The sequence below is a fragment of the Cryptomeria japonica genome, chromosome 11, assembly GCF_030272615.1.
Source record: "Cryptomeria japonica chromosome 11, Sugi_1.0, whole genome shotgun sequence".
Classification (NCBI taxonomy): domain Eukaryota; kingdom Viridiplantae; phylum Streptophyta; class Pinopsida; order Cupressales; family Cupressaceae; genus Cryptomeria; species Cryptomeria japonica.
The window spans coordinates 485,824,754-485,847,478 of NC_081415.1; the positions used below are offsets into that span (position 1 = coordinate 485,824,754).

The following is a 22,725-nucleotide window of genomic DNA, read 5'->3' on the forward strand; positions in this document are numbered from 1 at the left end:
ACCCAACCCGTTCAATCACCAAGATCAAACATAAATATGTATCATGTAACTAACATGGATGAAAGCCTCTCACACCAAGAAGATCAAACTCAAATTAACCATTTTCATATCAGGTGATCAGCCCAATACAACATCTCCTATGGTCCTCATAATCAACTCATAGTAACAAATATGCACAAGGAGATAACCATGTCATAACATCTCTCAAACTGTCAAGACCCATATCTATGAAAGATAAAGCACAAAAAGATAACTCATATGAAAGTAGAAATGGGCAATAACTCTCAAATGATAAACCGTTGAGGAGATCAAGAGTGGGGAATTAAAATGCTCCTCCAAGATAACCAAGTCACCATGACTCACTCAAAAAACAATCTCCTCTCGAGTCTAAACAAGGTGAAAGATCCTTAATCTTCCTATTCAAACCACCGATTGTCTCAACAAATGTCTCTTAGACAAGAGAACATCAGCCTCACCTAAGTCTCCAAGTATCCACGAGCATCTATAACTGATCAATCCATGCCAAACTCCAAAATGCAACATAGCATCATCGTGAGGCAATCAAGCAAGTGATCAAAGTACTCAATACTAAGAGAACTGTACTCAATACCAAGAGAACCACACTAAATCAACTGTCATTGTTCCAACTACACATCTGCAAAACAAAATTAGGAACATAACCATGACATCATGATCTAACCATCTCCTCCTAGGAGATCACATGCAATAAATGCAAACATCCCGTTCTCGAGAAAACTTGTATCATGTCAAAACTCAAATCTAGAATCAAGAGTGTACCATGATGCAATATCTCCAAGTATCCATGAGCATCTATAACTGATCAATCCATGCCAAACTCCAAAATGCAACATAGCATCATCGTGAGGCAATCAAGCAAGTGATCAAAGTACTCAATACTAAGAGAACCTTACTCAATACCAAGAGAACCACACTAAATTAACTTTCATTGTTCCAACTACACATCTGCAAAACAAAATTAGGAACATAACCATGACATCATGATCTAACCATCTCCTCCTAGGAGATCACATGCAATAAATGCAAACATCCCGGTCTCGAGAAAACTTGTATCATGTCAAAACTCAAATCTAGAATCAAGAGTGTACCATGATGCAATATCAATCACACTTCTAAACCAAGAAACACTTGTCAAAACCAACAAGTTAAAAAAACCTTGACACCTCAACCAAAAACTCCAAGAGTCCTCTATGGCTAACCAAAATGTCAACATCTCCAAACAATGCACTTGCAAATGTGAAAGAACCTGTCTGCAGCAACAGGATCTAAGAGCTCCTCAAAACATCTTCAAACACTAAAGAAGATCATCCATCACCAAGTAATGAATTCACAATCATTGCCAAAGCTCCCACTGAACTGTGATACCGAGCTCTCCAAGCATCATGATAAAACCTTCTAATTTGAAGATCATCCAGGTCTACACACATACAATCGAAATGTTAATAACACCAAAGTAAGACCAAGATCTCCAAGCCAAGAAGATAAACCATCATTGTCAATGTAATGCCCCCCTTTTGGGATTGCCCTAAATGCCCTTACTATTATCAATTCTATTGGCTTCCTCTCTTTATTATTTTGAAATCAGTTATGAAGTTCGATGCTCCCTCAAATGGATCGATTGATCTCCTTGGTTCATATTATATGCTTTATATGCTTTATGTCTCCTTCACTTTATATGCTTTATGGAGAAAAAGGGTCACACCCTTTGGTTATGAAAATATACATCTGTTTGGCAACAACTGCTGCCCTTTCACTTCTTATTCTCACTTCTCAAATTTGTCTTTACTGCTTTTCAAAATTGTATATATCCCATTTAAGATCTGCATATCTTCTTCTTGTAGATTCGCATATCATATTTTCTTCTTTCCTTCTCAAATCTTATTTCAGATCCCTCCATATACTTCTACTCTAAATCTGCTCTAGATCTCCTCTAATTCCCTTCCTTCCCTCCATGCCATTTGATCCTTCTTCCCCTTTATATCTTCCAATGTGAGGGAGAGGTCACACCTCTTCATCATGTTTGCCTTTTGACAAGAGTCACAAGCTCTCACAATTAGCACCCTTTGAAAGAGTACAACCGTTCATAATTTCTACCCTTTTGAAAGAGTCACTTCCCTATTTACTCCCCATTTTTCCCTTAATCTTTTCTTGATTCACATGCTGCATTCTTTCTTCCGTTCTCCATATCACCCCTTTCAAATGAAGTTTTCTTGATCTGATCTTCAGAAGCTAGTTCAGATTGGACAGGCTGTCCCATAGGCTATTCTTGGCTTCGTGGACGTTAAAATTTGTTCTTTCCTCTTTCTTTCTTCTCATGTTTGAGGGACACAACTTTTTATTTCATGCCTTTTGACCATTCATTAAACATAACCACATTTTAATTATTTTAATTTTATTCTTTAATATTTTAATTTTAATTTTATTTTAAGTTTGTTATATTTTAATTTTATTATTAGCATTTTCTATTAAATCCTATTTCAAAATGGGGACATTACAGTCCGCCCCACCCAAGATTGCTTGTCCTCAAGCAATGATCATGGAGTGTTCCAAATGATTCCCAATATGAAATGGATTTGGAAACACACATGGAATAAACTTGCTGAAAGCACATCAAGTATGAACCAAACATGGACCATACATATAAAAGCACAAAGCATACACATAAATATATGCAAACATAGAGCATACACATAAAACACAAAAAGTTAGATTCCTTCTCTTTGACTAGAATGCATCCATAGATTTACCCTAGTACTCCAACGCATTAGTATTTAGAGGAGGAAGCATGATAGGTCCGCCCGAAGCCATCCCAACACTAAGCCCAAGAACGGACAGTCACCTGCTCGGCCCTAGTGGTAGGCACATTGGACATCCACTCGGGGTGATCTACCTAGTGGGGTGCTTGTATCCACCTTCCCTATTCATGCATCATCCCTTTAACTCAATAGTCAATCATCATAGAGTTGGGAGAGGAGATTGCAATAGGGGGCCCAACCCCTCCTTATTGCTCCTATGAGCTTGGAAGGGGGCCTAACCTCGCCTTGTTGGTCATAAGCCACTTAGATCTAGAAAGAGGGCCTAATCCCATCTTGCTGCTCATAAGCCATTTAGATCCAGGATGTGGCCTAACCCCATCTTGCTGCTTGTAAGCCATCTAGAGCCAGAAAGTGGGTCTAGCCCCATCTTACCGCTCATAAGCCATCTAGAGCCAGAAAGTGGGCCTAACCCCATCTTGCCGCTCATACGCCATTTAGTGCCAGAAAGTGGGCTTAATCCCATCTTGCCACTCATATGCCTTTTAGAGCCAAAAAGTGGGCCTAACCCCATCTTGCCGCTCATGAGCCATTTAGAGCCAGAAAGTGGGCCTAACCCCATCTTGCCGCTATAAGCCATTTAGAGCCAGAATGTGGGCCTAATCCTATCTTGCGTCTCATAAGCCATCTAGAGCCAAAAAGTGGGCCTAACCCCATCTTGCTGCACATAAGCCATTTAGTCATTTAGAGCCAGAAAGTGGGCCTGACATCATCTTGCTGCTCATAAGCCAATTAGAGCCAAAAAGTGAGCATAACCCCACCTTTTTGCTCCCATGAAGGTCCTTAATTCGTTGACCATTTCTTTGCTCGTTGTGTTGTTGGTGGATGCAAGTCTCTTCCTTTCTCTTTCCAAGGCCCTTTGATCCCTTTGGCTAAGTTGCATCAACTATCCTCTGCCCCTCAGGCTGGCGGTAACGGTGCTCTGATACTGATTGTAATGTACCCCTTTTGGGATTGCCCTAAATCTTGCCCTTACTATTATCAAGTCTGCTGGCTTCCTTTCTTTATTATTTTGAAATCAGCTATGAAGTTCGATACTCCCTCAAAAGGATTGATTGATCTTATTCTTGGTTCCACCCTTCTTCGAATGATGTCTCCTTCACTTTATACCCTTCATGGAGAAAAAGTGTCACACCCTTTGGTTATGAAAAGATACATCTGTTTGGCAACAACTCCTGCTCTTTCACTTCTTATTCTCACTTCTCAAATTTGTCTTTATTTCTTTTCAAATCCACATATATCCCATTTAAGATCTGCATATCTTCTTCTTCTAGATCTGCATTTTTATTTTTTTCTTTCCTTCTGAAATCTTATTTCAGATCCCTACATATACATCTTCTTTGAATCTGCTCTAGATCTCCTCTAATTCCCTTCCTTTCCTCCATGCCATTTGATCCTTCCCCTTTATATTTTCCAATGTGAGGGAGAGGTCACAACTCTTCATCATGCCTGCTTTTTGGCAAGAGTCACAACCTTTCATAATTGAAGTTCACTTCTCCCTTTTATATCTCATGTTTGAGGGAGTCGCAACTTTTCATTTCAAGCCTTTTTACCATTCATTAAACTTAACTAAATTTTTTATTATTTTAATTTTATTCTTTTGAATTTTAATTTCAATTTTATTTTTATTTTGTTATATTTTATTTTTATTATTAAATCCTATTTCAAAATGGGGACATTACAGTCAAAAGCTCCCACTGAAAAGTATAACCAATGAAATGAAACCAAGCTAACATGACATTGTGATAAACATGCTCTAAGTCCCAAGAACTGACCATCCAAATACTCAAAACACCACCCATCCTCTAATCTCAAAGCAGCATACCAATGCATAATTGACCACAAACAAGGTCAACTGAAAAATCCGCATTAATATTGAATCAATCTTGTGGATATTGAGAGTCCACATCTGGGTTATCTCACTGCATCCAAATGGGTGATCAACCCACACAACTTCATAACTCGAAGATCAAAAACCAATGAAGCATGCAAACTCAACATCACATCAGTAACATGCAACATTGAAATATCAAAGAGGATAACACATAGATTTCAAGACTCAAACACTAGATCACCATCAGACCCGATCTGCCATACAAATCCACAGTTGAGCACGATAGTCAAAGAATAAAAAGTATTCCTTCAAATTTGAAATTGTCTCCATCCAAAAAATTCTAAGAATCGGAACATAACAATTTTCCACAGATCTACAAACCACAAATTTTTGTTAACATGCAAAACCATCTCTCTCAAAATTTGAATCCACCAAGAATACCCAAATCTACACAAACCCACAACTTTTAGTAGAACAGGAAAATTGCAAAATCTTCAAAGGAAAGTCCAGAAACCTTTTTAAAATATAAAGTACAAATCAACTTCACAACCCATATATAAACATCTCCTCATTGAGAAAGCATCAAACCTCCTCACAACATGCGAAAAATCATAAATGCAAACTTGCAACTATCTTGCATCTAGAAGTACTACAAAGGAAACATAATCTGAAAGATAGCTTACTTGCAGATCTGCAAAACCACGAGTTTTGATTAACCGTGTAAAACTTGTGCAACCACCATGTTCATGAACACTCATGCAAACCCATGTCCACTTATCATTTGGAAGACCCACAAGTCTGAAAAACACCAAAATAGTTAAACTAGAACAATGGAATAGCATAGGTAAGCATAACCATAGCTTTTGAACTGAAAATCTATAAAACCCTTAGATCCATCCAACATGAAGTTGATACATACAAGTATAACCAACCAAAAAAGGAAGAAGAGGTCCAGGATTTTCAAGCCCATTTATAGGCCAACTCCATAATTACCATCATGTATATGCATATGAATGAGCTAGACTATTCTAGAAGCTTTCAGATGATCTAATGATCAACTTCATAGCCTACATGCATTCTGTTGGAACCCTGTTGGTTCTAACTCTCCTGAAATGCTATTGCTGTTGTGTTTTTGGATTTTCAAGGTTTTTGAACAAATTTAAAGCATAAAATAACACATGTGCCAAGCAAGAATTGCACATAAAACCAAATAGAAACAAAATTGAGAGCAACTGCAACTATATTATGAATAAGATACCTGCTACAATAAATCCTATTGCTAATTGCATACCGGTGGGTCCTTAGCTTATTTTAAATGAAGAAATTTGGTGTTTGCCAGCCAAAACTGGGAAACTGACCAAAAAGGCCGTACAAGTCCAGGAAATGATTTCTCTGAGCCAAAAAGTAGGTAGAATAGCTTGAAAGGACTAGGCGTTGGGAATTGTGCATTCAAATTGCACTTTGGGTAGGCGTTCCAACCTTCCAGGCAAAACACCTCTTTTCAGGAGCCCCACGTGCCAACCAAATTGGTACGACCAGCAATGAATCCTATACGGCTGGTTATTGAACTGAAAGAATGCTGCTAATGAGGCTTCTAAACTGTATTGCCTCCTTCCTTATTCCAAATCTGCAAATAACTAACACAAATAACCTCTGATGAAGCACCTGAAAACTTCTGTGTGAAGCCTTCTCAGTTTGCAATTATTTAGTTGATCTTTCACAGCCTCAGAATCACAGATTCATGAAGAATGAACGTTCTTCAATAGCAAACCCTCTGAAACCCTCATCTCAGACAATCCACAGAAAAAATAACAAGCAATGTCAAATAATCAATAATAATGAGTTTGAATTGCTAATTCTCCTTATAACTCCAAAAAGCACGACTTCCCAAAAGCCATGCCCAAATCATAATTAAATACATTTAAATGTATTTAATTCATCTCCATAGTTATATTCACCTTGGGCGCACAATTCATTTAAGTGACTTTTTCAAAAGTTACTTTATAAAATTTAAGTGACTTGTAATTTAATAAAGTCACTTTATAATATTTAAGTAGCATTAAATTTAATAAAGTCACTTTATAATATTTAAGTAGCATTAAATTTAATACAGTCATTTTATAATATTTAAGTAGCATTAAATTTAATAAAGTCACTTTATGACTTTATAATATAAGCACATAAGTTAAATAAATAACTTAACCACTAAAATATTAATATCTCCTTCATTATTTAGTCTTTTGACGTGCCGTCTGAAGCTGGAGTCAATACTGAACAACCCCCATGTGTCCAGGTGCCTTGACTAAAAATAGCACAATTGCTAGATTGACTTTCTATAAATAGAAAGTCCCTCAACTGAGCCCATACACTGACTGCAAGGCCCTGGAACTGAAACCAAGACTGAACTGAAGAAGTGAAACTGCCACTGAGACTCTCTATTCCGAATGTTAGCCAACGAGAGTCCAAATAATAGGCTAATCCCTCGAATTTTGATGCTCACGAAAACGGGGACATTACAAACTCAGGGCTAATAAAACAATGCCTCCCAATTCCAGGAACTTAAACCAGGCACTTAACATAAGCACATCACACCATAGTCATGACAACCCAAGTTTCTACATGTTACCAAGGAGTCAAAAATAGACACCCAACATGAATACTTTGTTGCACATAGCCACCATGCATCAGGATTATTATATGCTGTCAAACAAGAGCTCCAAATCAATATCATATTAAATGAAAGCACATGATCAACTCCATGAAACTCCATCTTTTCCTTCCTTCAAATGCCTGTTGTAACTTGAAAACAAGATCAACTGGAAGAATTCCACTCAAACAAGGATTAATAATCAGCCAATTTATTAACAATAGATTCCCTCAAGCTTGCTTGGCTAAGAAATCTTGATTCTTAACATAAGAAATACCCAAAACCTTAAACACCATGAAAACTTCACGTGCAATATGTGCAAGAAAAAAGCAAGTACTTGCAAATCATGGAGCTGATTCTTTGATACCAATTGAAAGGAAAAGGGCATCCTAAAAAGACCTTTGAGAATCAGTATGAATCTTTAGTATCCTTTTTTCTTTTGATTAAATGTTTAATGTCATGATACAAGAACATACTACTATGCCTTTAAAGCAGAAATAGACATAGTTAATTTCCCATTTCATTAATGCTTAGAGGAAAGATAATTCAGCTCATAGATCTATGTAAATTTCAGCAGTATAACGACATATAAATTAATAATTTAAAGCATGAAAGAAAGAAGAAAGAGATAGAAGAGAATAAATACCAATATACGTGGGGAAAACCTTTTCAGGTAAAAACCCCACTCTCCAAAGCATCAAACCAATGCATTAATATGCAACAAATAAGTTACAATACACTTGCAAGCTCATAGCCTTAACATGGAGACTAATCTTACTTTTCACTGGAGAAAATCTGACAACATAACAGTAGCTCTGTAATAATCACCCTGTCCTTCCTCTACAGTAAATAATACAACAAATATTCAATAATATATAAGCTAGGTGCCAAAGAAAGCAACTCCATCTTCAACAATGCAAAAAAGCTAAATAAAGCACATCATCAATGGCTCTAACTTCATCCTGCATATCCAAACAAAGCTATCTTCTTTCTTGGGTGTAAATCTTCAAAGAATGCATTTCAATCGTTGACTTAGCCTCCAAGAAAAGATAAAAGCAAAAAATGCTTTCTATGCTTTTTTCATTTAGGAGTAAAAACTTCACAAGTCTCTCTTCTAAACATAGGAGATTGTCAAATTTGTTTTTATCTTTAACATGAAATCTTTGACTTCAATCCCCTAAAAATAGAAACTCCAAAGTGGCCATAATAATTAATTAAATTAATTATCAATGTTAGGACTCGAAGGTTGAGACACCTTAATCCTAACAAAGTGGACAACACAACAATAGTTGTTAGGTGCTGCTCAAAATAATAGCCAGCTAGCTTGACTAATAGTTTGAGCATTGCTAGGAAGATTATTTGGTGGAGAGCATGTTAAATGTTTATTTTTTAGCTTAATTATTTGGATTCTATTTTATTATGCAAGTATCCTATTGTTAAGATAGTATTATTTCCTACATATATCAATGGTGGGAGGTTTGGAAGAAGCACACCTTGAAAGGTCAAGGCACAAGTGAAGGAGTGGAGGTAGTCCAAGTTTGGTGATTGGTTAAGCAAAGATGCTGAAGAAGTTGTGACATCCACAAGTCTAGGGGATATTGTGAGGGAGAGGTTGCTTATTGGTTTAAGGTTTGAACTTGGAAACATAGTTGCCGACAAGAGGTTGATTGGTGGGAAGCAACAAGTGTCATTGAGGAAGGTGTATTGAAGGGGAAGCATGTGTGGTTTGCAATAGTAGCAACAGGTGATGTTCTTAAGTAGTTCCAATAGGGAATTCAATAGGAATAGATGATTAGAGGAGTAGCAATTATGAACGTAAGGATGAAGATCCATATAGCTATAGTCTATAGAGATGGTACGATGTTGTAGGTGGTTTGGAGGAAGGAGGTAGTGGTTGAGAGTAAAGGTAGTCGGTTTCCCTATTTGGAGGAATTATGCATTTGTTTCAAAGAAGGTTGAAGATGGTGTATTGAAGGGGAAGCATGTGTGGTTTGCAATAGCAGCAATAGGTACTGTTCTTAAGGAGTTCCAATAGGGAATTCAAGAGGAATAGATGATTAGAGAAGTAGCAATTATGAAGGTAAGGATGAAGATCCATGTAGCTATAGTGATGATACGGTGTTGTAGGTGGTTTGGAGGAAGGAGGTAGTGGTTGAGAGTAAAGGTAGTTGATTTTCCTATTTGGAGGAATTATGGATTTGTTTCAAAGAAGGAAGAAGATGGTGTTTACGGGATGACAAAACTTTAGGAGGTGGACAGGATCATGAATATCTCAGTTCACAAGAAATATGGATAGGTGCAAATTGGCTAAGACTTGGCAGAGAAGGATAGAATAAGCCCCAACTTGGTGCCTTATAGTTGGAAGAAGTAAAGGAGGGAGCATACTCATTTCCATAGAACTTGTACAAATGTTGAGGTTGAAGAATCAAGCGAAAGAGTGGTTCTACTTTTCAACCATTATTTGCAAGCATGGTGTTCGATGTAGGAGCATAATTGGCCAACAAAAATCCTATATCAACCAAAAATATTTAGTGTTATTTTCTTGGTTTTACTCTTTATATAGGTTTTTGTCTCTAAGTTTGGGGATAAAGTGTGCACTCTTTGTTTCCTCTCCTTTAAGTTCTATGACGATACTGGATTAGCGGAGAGGGATTTGGCTGTGAAAATCTTGTTGTACTTATCACAAAAGGTTCTTGCAAGTTCTCTTGATGATAGACCGAGTTGTGTGGTAGCAACATGAGTTTTCATTAGTGGTTTTTATGACTTCTCTATTCATGGTTGTAATGTAACAACTTAGTTCTCTCAATTGTCAAGCTCCTACTAGAATGAAGCATAATTCAGGAAGAGGACGTCCTCGATGGCATCCAGTTTTTTATGCAAATTTAAATCCTTAGCCTTAGGGACCATTTCACAGCTGCAGCCTGGGTCTTAGTTGGTGCCATCTATTCCTAGCGTGTCCCAAAGGAATCGAAGCCCATATTGATTTGTATAGAGGAGATAATTTAGAATTCAAAATATCTGCCAAATTGCAAGAGGGTCTTCCCAATCCTTGAAAATTGTAATGAGTTTGTTAGAACTTGTATGTGTATAAATATGCATCCCCTTAATCTCATGTCATCATCCCACATCTCTTCTAGAATTGTTATATCATTTAGCAAAATTATATCATAACACTATGATCAGTTGTATATGGCCTTTGTGCCTTGTTGTATGGTTTTTGTTTTTGAAATTCAACAAAACTCCGTGTTCCATTCTGTTTCTGTGCATTTATTTTTTTGTGTTGTGGATTTGTGCCGAGCTGCTTGGTTTGACAATCCTTAATTGGGTTCTTGGACTTTACCCTGCATTATTATGTTATGTAAGGCCTCATTTTTTCCTACCTTATTTAGGTTTCTGATGAATAAATTTGAGAAACATAGGAATTTGCTCAATAGTAAATCTCAAGTTTACCCATAAAGGAGTAATGCCTTAAAAAATGTTATAAGCCAATGTCTCACTCACAAAAATGCTTTAGTCACAAAGAAAAATAAATCCCACAAAACAATACGGAACTGTTAATGATAGTTATTGTATTTATAAGGTATGGTCACATCAATATGGGATTTGAATTATTAAGTCCTGTGTATCCTTCCCACCCCAGCTGAAGTGACAGGCAGGTTTATTGAAATGTTTGAAAGGCACAAGAGGCTACTGAAGCTCAGTTGCATTGGTCAGGCAAACAATTTAGACGAGACCTTTCTTTTGTGACAATTTGCTTTGGTTGTCTCCTGCATTTCTTCTTTGGATAAAGATTAAAATTTAAATTATAAGAGATTATTTGTCTTATTTCTGAGTAATATAGTGTAACATTGAATAAAGAAGATAATCCTTTCAAGCATTGATAAAGTATTGTGGAGAAGATTCATGGCTTTATTCTCTATCCTCTTCTAAAAATTTCTTCAAGTTGGATATTAAGCTGTGTATTTATCAAGGATGCAATCAGTCTTAGATTTGCTGAGTATTCAGAGACCTTTCTTGAGGCTTGTGGATACCTATCAATGGATTTGCCACACTGTTTATTGAAGAAAATTAAATGAGTGCTAGAAGCTCAGTTCCAAGGTTTTGATTTGATTATATAGGGTAATTCGGAAAGCATATGCAAAGTCCAAAAAATCTTGTAAATCATGGTAACCACTATATTAGCTTCTCTCTCGGGAAGTGGTTGGAAACTTGGAACACTAAGATGTTGCTGCATCAAGATGTATGCTTTGTGGCAGATTAGAGTTCACGATGCCATGCTTTTTGGTGCTGTCCCAAAAGTCAGGTTGCCTGGTAGTGGGCTTACGCGCTTTATGAGTCTTTTTCCTGATTTCCTTGTTAGCTGTATGGAATCTCACACGGGATTTTCACTTTTGGAATGCTGAATTTGCAACAAATTGCTTTACCTTTTTGCTTTACATATTTATTTATTCTCAGATATAATTCTATGACAGTGTCATCTCTCATGTAGCATGGATTCAGATTTTCGGTTTAGAATGTTGTGTTTAGATAGATACACTCTCTTACACAGAGACACTTGCATCATTGTTATTTATGTTCATAAATGTGTGTGTAATCCGTTTTGAAGTTGTATTCAAGTACATTTTTTTATGCAGTCTACAGTTGGGGCCACAAAAGAGAGGCTTTGGAAGAATTGTGGCACAGCAGTTGACTCTATGCTTCTTCAGCTCTTTGATGATAATGACAAGAAGATTGCTGACATGAGTGAAGACTCAAGACCTCTTGGGTTTTACTCTCCATATGATGGGTGAGTTTATTGGTCGCTTTTACTGATTCTCATTTCAAGCTTTGACCGCTCATCTCTTATGGCATGGAAAGTAATGCTTACTAGTCCGTTGATAGCTTGAAATATGCAAATATAGAATAAGGCTATAAGCTTGATAGTTCTAATATGCAAATATAGAATAATCCTGGGTAAATTATGACGTGCATTTACTTTTCATCCACTGAGAACTGTTTTGCATAATATTGTGGAATTAGTGTTAAAAACAAAGCAAAGGTTATCTATACTTGAGCTGTTAGGGGTGGTTTGAATATGATATAAGAGGAAATGGTAACGTAGACAATCTCAAAGTATTATTTGTATTCTTAAATTTTCTTTCACAAAATATAGCTGTTGATTGGATAACTGCAGTTCCACTTGCCTTAAAGGCCATGTCAAGCATGTCATAAATGTATATGCAATGTGACAATGGGTTCTTGTAATGTGTTTGTCTTCCAATAATGACCTCATATTTGGTTTTATCTCACCAAGAATTGACTCGTGATGTTTCATTTTTGTGGTATGTATAACTCATCTAGCAGTTTTGTGGATTACCTTTTGGATGCTTGTTTTTGCATATCTCAGGAGTAGCTTGTGAATCTGAATTGATGGGGCACAATGCTCACAGAGGGATGAGCCCCTGTGTGATCTGAAAAAGACCAAGTGAGCTTATAGGCAAGCACAATCACAAGTTGCATTACTATAGTTTTTAGTTTCATCTTTTATTTCTGCATTAACCTACTTATAATATACATTTTTGACAGTCATAGACTCTGACTCTTGACCCAAACTACTCAGCAGCTGGTGTGTCTTTAGATCCAGGATATTGAAAGGTTGAACCAATTATTTTAGGCCCTGGTCTAGCCAGCCACATGCCATATTTCTGCTCAGTGACCCCATTAAAGCTACAAGTACAAATAAACTTATTACCACTAGAACTTACTAGTTACTATTAAAACTTGGTCATTTTGTTTCCCTAAATTCAAACGTCACAAAAACTTTACTTTCACTATTATGGTGATGCGTGACATAGGATGCTATGCATGTTGTGGATAATTTATTCTTTTGATTATGATATGTAATTTATAAGGCATTCAAGTTTAGCCGTGATTGTGAATATTTTTGTTATTATGATATTTGTTGGATCCAAGTGAAGCCCACTTCAGTGATAAACGTGTGATATTTTATAGAAGCAGTTTGAATGCTTCTATAGATAGGTAACCTTGTATATTTCTGATTGGTTTTGTTTGTGCCATTGTTTCTTTCTTATACTCCGTAAATTAATGAGCAAAATTATAGTTTATTAGCTGTCGTGGAGTGGGACAAGATGCCCATGAAAATAAATTAGTGATCTTGAAAGATACCAGCAACTTACTTTGTTGCTAGACCAAACTCACTTTCAATCTTTATAATAAAAGAGAAGGCAATGAAACATGATTATAAATATATTCATGTTTTTGCTTCTCTCTTTGATTTTGAATCTGTTAACCTCTAGTTTTAGGTTTATGCAATAAACCTAATTATTAAATTCTTAATTTTTCTCTATGGTTTTATCCTTAGAATCTAGACATGTTACTTCCTCATCTATACATGACAATGGTGACCTAATGTATTGTAAATATCTCACATCTATACAATCTTCTTATATATCAATATCAATACCAATATCAATTTATATTTTTATATAAGCCTTCATTTTCCATGTTTAGATTTGATATTATGCCACCATTTGTGGGCCTAACTTTCAAAATAACACCATACCAAACATCTTGGAATCAATGCATTATTTTTATAACTTTTCCACCAAGATCTTGCATCTTTGACTTTAACTATTGAAAAATTTGGAATTGTAGAATTGTTATGAGAAATAATCGTTGTTTCTTTGGCTTGATTTGTTGATTTTGACAATATAGGTTACATCTTTTTGATTGTGATATTGAGTTTCTATTAAGGGCCTTTAACCCTTTAGCAGTAACCAGGTATATCAGCTATGAAAGATTACAAAGTCCTTTGCAAACCCATGGAAGGGTGACAGACCTGATCAAGAGGTACCAAAAAATGAGACAAACACCCTGCAAACTCTAACAACTAAGAACAAAAACATATTAAAAGAGCAGCATATGTAACAATGAACCCTGAAGAGGGTATCACAAACTGTATCAAATGCCATGAAAAGCAGCATATGAACAAAATATCAAACCACCATCAGATACCAGCAGCAGCAAGAAAGTGCTAGGTTACAATCACAGTATCCTTATAAACATTACCAATTTTCATAGTAATACTGGGGTGTTGGATTCCACTGAAAATCACGCATTACAAAAATCATAAAATATAATAATTAGACTTCAAAATGAAAACCTATCACCACTGATAGATAGAGAATGTGTCAAAACTTATGATTAGACTTGTTGCACATATATGTTTGCTTAGAGGAAAACTAAAGGATTTAAAACTCCTGTTTTTGTAATAGGTTATGCACAAAATGCAGCATGATTGCAAACTAGTGAAAAACAGTGGTGTTTGAACCAATGACTTCCACTTTCATGGACTTGCATCTACACCTTGGTACCAGGTGCTGCTCCTAACCATTTTTAGGCTCAAGCTACGCTTTGAAATCTCTTTGTAAAATTTGCTTACGAAAAACAAATCCCACTCTCCTACATAATTGAATTCACGATCTCCATTTTTATAACCTTAATGAATGGATTTTAACCACTCATGAAAATTTCAAAACTGAGTTGCTATGAATGGATCTGCAATTGAAAAATGAGGCGATTTCTAGGCACAACTTTAAATCAGTGGGAAAGGAAATTAAAAAGCATGTAACTACTGACATTAGTGCATTTCTCATGCCCGACGTTGATATGTGTATTGAACTTGTTTTTTAATCTATGATGTGTATTTAACTCTTTTTTTCATCTATATAGCTATATATTATCTAAATTTAGTAACATGCATGTATTTAAAAAACATTTTACAATTTTATGTCCTTTTTAATGTTTGGAAAGTTTGCTGAGTTTTGTTAAGTGTAGAGTCTGAGCCAAATTTTGGGTCTGTGGAGTCTGAGTTTTTGAACTAGGCTTGCAACTTTTTTAGATAAACATTCAAGCGCCTTCATTATTGCTAATCATTTTGCATGTTTTTTCTGATTCTGAGATCCATTGGTAAGATAAATAAAGGTTAGCAATTTGTCTTGATTACTCCATCCATCTTATTATTTTGGTGCATTGTGGCTTACAGCCTACCTCAATATCAGGGATGAAAAATGCTTTACTTAGTGAGGGGAACTCTTTTTTCGTCCTTGCTTTTTCTTCTTTCTTTCTTCTTTTATCCTCTAATAATCTAATTCTAAAATGAAAAGTTCAAAGTTTAAAAGTTTAAACTTAGGTTGAAGTCCGTGCTTTAATTACTGGTTTAAACTTAGGTTCTAAAAGTCTTTTTACTATTAAATATACTTAAACATATCTGAACCAAATAGTGAAAGGGGCATGTGTCTAAGCACACAACCTTATGGAGTGTGGTTAACAGTATTATAATTGGTGCAGCTTTACTTTTCTTTATTGAGTGTCTTCTAGTATTACTCTTACTGTAGATTTACTTGGCTTTCTCCTTGGTTGATCTTCTTTTCAGGTATCGCATACATATTCTAGATCTAGATCCATCCTCTGTGACAGCTGGAGGCTGGTTGGAAGACACTTCGCTTGTGGAAAAGTTCTCCATTTCTGAAGATGCTTATGATAAACTTGATGGTACGTAGTGTATTGTTACATATATTGTATGTATGCTTCTAACTTTGAAATAGCAGATGTTTTCTTCAAATGATTTAAGACTTATTACAGTCTCAATGTTTTCTGTGACTTGTGAACAAACGTAGCAAGATTCCTGTCTTCATGGAGAAGTCCTAAGATACATGGAAAAAATAAAAATATGATATTTATTGCTGTAAGAGTTATTGTAAACTTTTGACTGAAGGTAGATTCGTTATGAATACAACATTTTAATTGAGTGGCTACAAAAGGCCTAAAAAAGTCACATAAAGATAAACTGCTGGCAATAAAATTGAGAAGTTTTTTTATAAATAACTGTAAATTGGGGCTGTGTGAAGTTGCTTTTACAAGAGCTCGCTTTGGGCTTTCCCCTGTGATTAGATGTATCACCCAGAATAAAATTATATGCATTCTGTAAGCAAAAATGTCAGGGTTTTGTTGAGGAATAAGTAGTTTGTGAGTTATTACTTAGAAGGTCTGTCATAGTAGTAGGGTATTCTCTTCCTAGATTAGACCATAAGAAATTTATAGGCAGTACAAATGCATCCTTCATCTGAGCAAGTAGAACCACAAGGGAAGATTTTTATCCATTTCACCCAATGAGTTGGTTCCCTTTAATGGGCCAAGATTCTTTCTTAGAAGTGGCTGTCATGCTTTGTGCATCCTCTTTTCTTGTGGTTGCTATGACCATGGCATTTTTTACAATCTGTTGATTTACATGTGGTACATCTCTATGATGAGATTTCATCTCATGTCAATATCTCTTATCCCCCTAACATCTGCCTTTGGAAGATGATTTATTTTGTTGTGCATTGTCAAACCATTGGAGCTCCATATCTAACATTAGGTAAGGCTCTAGTTCACAACAAGTTCATCATTTGGTCCTAATAAATATTGAAAACCGGAAATCTTGTTTTTAAAAAATATTTGTCTCTTTTTTTTGCTTCCACAAAAGCCCTAAAGGCTCATATAGAAGATGTGTTTTATAAATAATATATTTTCTTTCGGATCATATTTCACATTCAAGGTTTCATATCAGTGTTGATCGATCCATTTTTTTTGCATTACTTGGCAGATACCGTTAGGAAGTTCAAGGAAAGATTGATTTCTCAAAATCCTTCTATGTCTCGACCCAAGGTATGTTGATCTCAAGATCTAATATAGGTACATTGATAGGGATGTTTGATCTTTATTTAAAATGACATTAAATATAAGAGATTGATTTTTACCATTCAGTACCAAAGGTGCCATCATATGTTTCTTCTTTTAGATTAAATATAAAAATAAAATTAGAGCATTACTTGGCATGGATTGAACAAAAGTAAAGGAAAATTATTAAGCTGTTTGATGTAAATAGTAAACCTTAGATCAACTTCGTATTTGTTTGATCTTTATCAACTTTTTTGTTTTGACATTAAATACAACTAGAGATCACTACAAGTAATTGTTGTGGCCTTGACTGTGGGCTCAAGAGTAATGAAAGTACAAGTGGCAATATTGATGAAGCCAAACGACATGTATCTTTTTATATTTAAATAACATTACAACATTTGTAAAGTGAATATATCAATTGCATGTCATTCTATATAGACAATAGTTTTTTGAAATGGTGCTTTAGTTGAAAAGCTTTTTTGATAGTTTAAATGAAGGGTTCCCATCTTTTTTAGAGGAATTAAAGAATACGTTGTTTTGCATAAGAGGACAAAACTTCATTCAATAGCATAAGTCATAGTTTGCAGAGTTGGACTCAAAGAGTACTCAGCAAGCCAAAAATTTTGTGACTTGGCAAAAAAGCTCAGCAAAATTCGGCAACTCAAAAATGTGTTTAAATTTCTTTAAAACACACTTTTTTGCAAATTTTAATTTGTAATGGCCCATTCCCAAATTGAGATTAGTTTCCATAACCAGTATTGCATTACTCGCTGAGATCATTCAAATTCGAGAAGTCTCCTATGGAGACGAATTCAAAAAATAAAATTCAAACTTGTAATAGCAACACTAAGGTGGTTGACCATAAAAGTGATTAAATACAAGGAGAATGAACAATCAGAGTTTCAAGAACCTATCTTTGACTACGGCAAACAAAAATTTAGAAGTCTCCGGAAAGCCTTGGCATGGCATCAATATTCTTAGAATCATTTACAAGTCAGATGCCAGCAGCAAATACGCTAGGTGAGTATATTGAGAGTAAAGCCAAAAATCACCGCCCACAAAAGGAATTAGCAAAGCATATCAATTTTATTTTATATTCAATTATGCCGAGCCAGAGATTATGTGTGAGCGATTATCACCAACGGTTCAATTGAGGACAAATTATAATGCCACTTGGTACAGCTAAATAATGAGGATATGGTTCGATATTTATATGCAGCCGTGATACATTACAAAGGTTGGGATTAAGTACTGCGTTATGGGAGAAGTTGGTTCATTCATCCATGGGTAGGAAATGGTACGACCAAGGAGGAAGACTTTGTTGATCATGGAGTATCACAGTGCGACCAACCAGATAAACATTAATGGTTGATAAGGAGCAACAATTATGACAATGATGGATAGATATGATATAATTACAAGAAGATTGATTAATGTTAATGATGATCGCAGGGACTTGGTTAAGCATATCTAATCGATAAATAGACTAATCCATGCTACACAGCATTAAGATTATCAAACCAGAACTAATCGATATCATTATGAAGAGACACGATTATCTTCAGCATGGGGATTAATCGATATTCATGGGATAATGAAAAGGATGCGATCAAGCATCAAATGTTCATTATGTGTAAACTGATTTGAATTGTGAATGTAGCAATTAGTAATATTCATGAAGTAGTGCGATTAGTACTATGCAAAAGAGTTGGTAATAAGACATGACTTCTGAAAGCAACTCATCATTCCATCTACAAGATATAAGAGGGCATTCAAAATCTTTCAAATAGGATCATCGATTTTGGAAACTTCTTGAAACTCATCCATTTATTAGATCTGCCCTTGCAATATTATTCTTATTCTCTATTACATAGTTTAATTGCAAAGATTAGATAGTGTAAGTGTGAGGAATTGAAGTAAACATTCTGATATTCTAAGGTATCGTTAAAGGGGATATTACATAATTACTAAATGTATCAAATGAGTCTAGAAAACCATAGGAAAGTGTTTTCTATTAGTTGTATTCTTGAATACAAATTAATTACAAAATCGCATCATTATTTGGAGCTAGATACAATAGCTAATAAATAACTATTATGAGTTAATGATTTGTCTTTGAAAATCATCATCATAAATTGCTGGGATATGTATTGTTAGTATTCACATAATGTGAAGCTATTTGTGATTATTTGTTGAGGTTTGTTTGTTTGTTGAGTTGTTAACACAACTCATCAAATTAGATAATTTGTTTTAGGAGTTCCTTCTTTAAAGGAGATGTAACTCTTATATATTTTTAATATCTCGAATGGTTTGGGGTGTGGAATAATATAACAAGTTTTATTATAATTGTTTTTCTCTTTGCACTCTACTATGGTATCAGTGTTAAATCGATTTTGTGCCTATTCCTTAGCGATATGAGTTGATCTTTTATCATTGGAGTGGCAAGCTTAGTGGAGCAATAGCCATGTTGTGTAGGCTTTGGTTTCTTTGAATGGATTGACACATGGTTTTTTCAGCTAGGAAGATCTAATTTAGGCATTGTTTTTGGCTTCTTGAGCATGCGACGTGGATTTGGTAGCACATAGCGATTGGGGTGCATCGTTGTGATCAATGTTTGAAGTTTTGTCAAATCATTTTGGCCTCCTTTCATGGGTTTTGGCCATTATTTCCAATTTGGTCAATGAACTTTTTGCAGATCAATGGTTCGTGAATGGTGAGTAGAATCTTCTTGCACGGATGATCCAAGACTTTATCGTTGGCTTCTTATCGTTGCAAATCTGTGGAGTTTCTGTGTTATTATTGGCAAAACCAATTCTTATTGGCAACAATGGCAACACAATTTTGCTTGCATGCTTTCGCCAGTGGCTCTTGAGCATTTATGTTTTCGTTGAGCATATAGTACATACATGCCAATCGCAAGAGAGCATCTCTCACCTTTGATCCAGTCCTGGATTATTTGGTTGTCGCCTCACTATATTCATCAGCTGAGGGCAGATTGGCTTTCATTTTTGTTTGATCTTTGTCTACACAATCTTGAGTGGCTGGTGATTCTCTTTATTACAATCTTTAGAGTGGGGGCAGATTTGTTAGAATGCTCCCTTTCGTCGCAGCTCTAAGCACCCATGCTCTATGATTTATGAGCAGAAAGTCTGACGAGGAGATGTACGTGTCATTGTCATGAGTATCGTAGATAGCCCAAAGTTTGTGTGTTTTCTTCTCAAGCAAGTGTTTTTCCAAATTGTTGTGTTATTGTAGGTATTTGATTTTGTCTTTAATGGAATTGAGTGTCAATGCTAGTTTTTTAGATTAAACTTAAGTTTGAGTAGTGGTACATTATTATTGTAGAAGTTTAGTATTTTGATCATTTTCACGTGTCATTAAAAGTCTTATTGTCAAGGTGCATTATCGGTAGAATCCGACACCTTTGATTTTCATTTAGTTAAAAGGGTAGCTATGGATAAATTAAGTTTCATTGAAAAATATGAAGGTAGAGACTTTCATACTTGGGATATATAGATGCAGTTACACTTGATAGAAAAAGATCTTTGGGATGTTGTCAAACCAAACTCAGTCATACCAACTAATGCAAATGAACTTGTGATTTGGAATATCAAAAATTAGAAAGCTTTGGGAACTACTGGTCTCAGCTTATCAAAAGTATATTTACACCATGTGGATTTTGCGAAGTCGGCAAAAGAAATATGGGTGTCATCAAACAAGCTCTTTGGATCTGAAGCAAAAAGTGCCAAGACAACATTGAAGCAAAGATTGTATGGATTGAAGATGGATAAAGGTGCAAAAATGGCAGATCATATAAGTAAGTTTCACTCTCTCCTAAATCAGCTAGCTAGGATTAATGAGAAAGTAAAAGATGATGATGCCAAAGCAATACTTCTGAATAGTTTGCCTAAAAATATGTTTGGAATGGTGTTCACATTAAGCAAGGTAACCATTAGTCTTGAAGGAGTAATATCTACTCTACTTGATCATAATGAAGACTCAGAAATTGAAGAGGTCTTATTTGTACATAAGAAAGCAAGAAAAGGAAAGTACAAATCTAAGAATATTCCTTCCAAAGGAAAAATCAAATGTTTCTATTGTAATAAAATAGGGCATGTAATGTTGAATTGCAAGAAGAGGGCACAAGATCTACTAGATGGTAAACTAGATCATTGTGCTTCCTTGGCTGAACCGGTGATGAAGAGTTGTCATGTCCTAGTGATGAGGACTATGTGCTTTAAATAATTCAATCTTGGAGGTAGGAGGCAACGGAGGAAGGAGGACACTTAGTGTCCTCTTGTCAGCCACCGACGATGGGGCCGCTTATCAACTCTGGTGGCATTTCAGTTTCTATTGTAATGTGTGGTTATGTTTCTAATAATTGGAAATTTCACATAATGGGGGGGAATATAACATCAATATTCCATCTCTAGTTGCAATGAAATGTAATGTCCCCTTTCTAGCACATGCTGTATGATGTTGTCATTAGCCTATTTCTCCATGGTCCCGTAGGCTAACCAAGACATTTAAGGGATCTTGATGGTATTTGGCCTAGGCAGTTTCAGTTGTAGGCGTTTCTGAGGTGTTTTGATGTGTTTTGAGTTGGGCCAAGGTTGGATCATCAGTGACAGTATCATGTCAATCGAAAATGTTCAATATCAATTGGAGAATTTATTATCATTAATATGATTTATTTATGCATTGATACAGTTAGATTATGAAGTTAAATATAAATATTTATCTTTATTAATGTGGGACTATAGTTAAGTGGGAAATATTTAAAAAAAAAGGTCCCCTTATTTAATAACCCATTGAAGACATTAAATGTAAATGGGGAGTTATGTTATTTATCCCACATTGGCGAGTTGAGTGAGTGAGCTCTTATGTGGGCATTATAAAAGACTTCCAAGAGCTCATTTTCAGATATGCTTGGGTTTATTATTTTTTCTCTTGGAGAATTTGAGAGCTTCATGCTTTTAGTTTCGTGCCCTAGGACGGAAACCCTTGGGTCTTGTTGGATTGGACGAAAATCTAGTTCATCATTAGAGTGGATTCATTTCAGAATTTACCATTGCTCGTAATTGTTCATTCAATATAAGTTTGGCTGGGGTTTAAAGTGGTGCTTGCATTCAGGTAACAAACATACCTCAAAGGATCATATTTCTGGTTTGATACTTTGAACTTCATAGCAGATTTGGGATTAGTTGTATGAAGGAACCTGAAGATATACTTGCTGTCATAGTCATACCCAGCCACCTAGCTCTTGCTGGCCCAGACACATCAGATTGAAGCTTAATATTATTCCTTAAATGATGGCCATGTATGGATGCTGCTGTTCACTATAGAGACCTGCAGATTGAAGGAGTTTTAAAGGTTCGAGTACATACTTACAGCCCAGACATTGTGGGGATGTTGAGGGTCTTCTTTTTAAGTGCTGCCACTCATTGCTAAGTTATTCATTCTGTATTACCAGAGACTTATAAGTTGCCATCTGAACATGTTTAGACTTTACAGGGCTGAGTAATACTGATTCGGAGGGCAACAAGGGGGTGTATCTGCTGTTCAAAGAGTTTTTTGGCCTGATTCGGAGGGCAACAAGGGGGTGTATCTGCTGTTCAAAGAGTTTTTTGGCCTAATTCTCCACAGACAGACCTGTACATGATGAGAAT

The 22,725-nt window shown here is 35.6% G+C and overlaps 1 protein-coding gene across 1 annotated transcript in view; it reads left to right on the forward strand.

Moving 5' to 3' along the window:
* Positions 1 to 22,725, forward strand: part of LOC131032438 (tubulin-folding cofactor B) — a 188,294-nt gene that overhangs the window by 7,399 nt on the left and 158,170 nt on the right. The window contains exons 2-4 of the mRNA XM_057963410.2: positions 11,968 to 12,119; positions 15,768 to 15,886; positions 16,980 to 17,041. Of these exons, the coding sequence (XP_057819393.1) occupies positions 11,968 to 12,119; positions 15,768 to 15,886; positions 16,980 to 17,041 (333 nt within the window). The remainder of the gene's footprint in view (positions 1 to 11,967; positions 12,120 to 15,767; positions 15,887 to 16,979; positions 17,042 to 22,725) is intronic.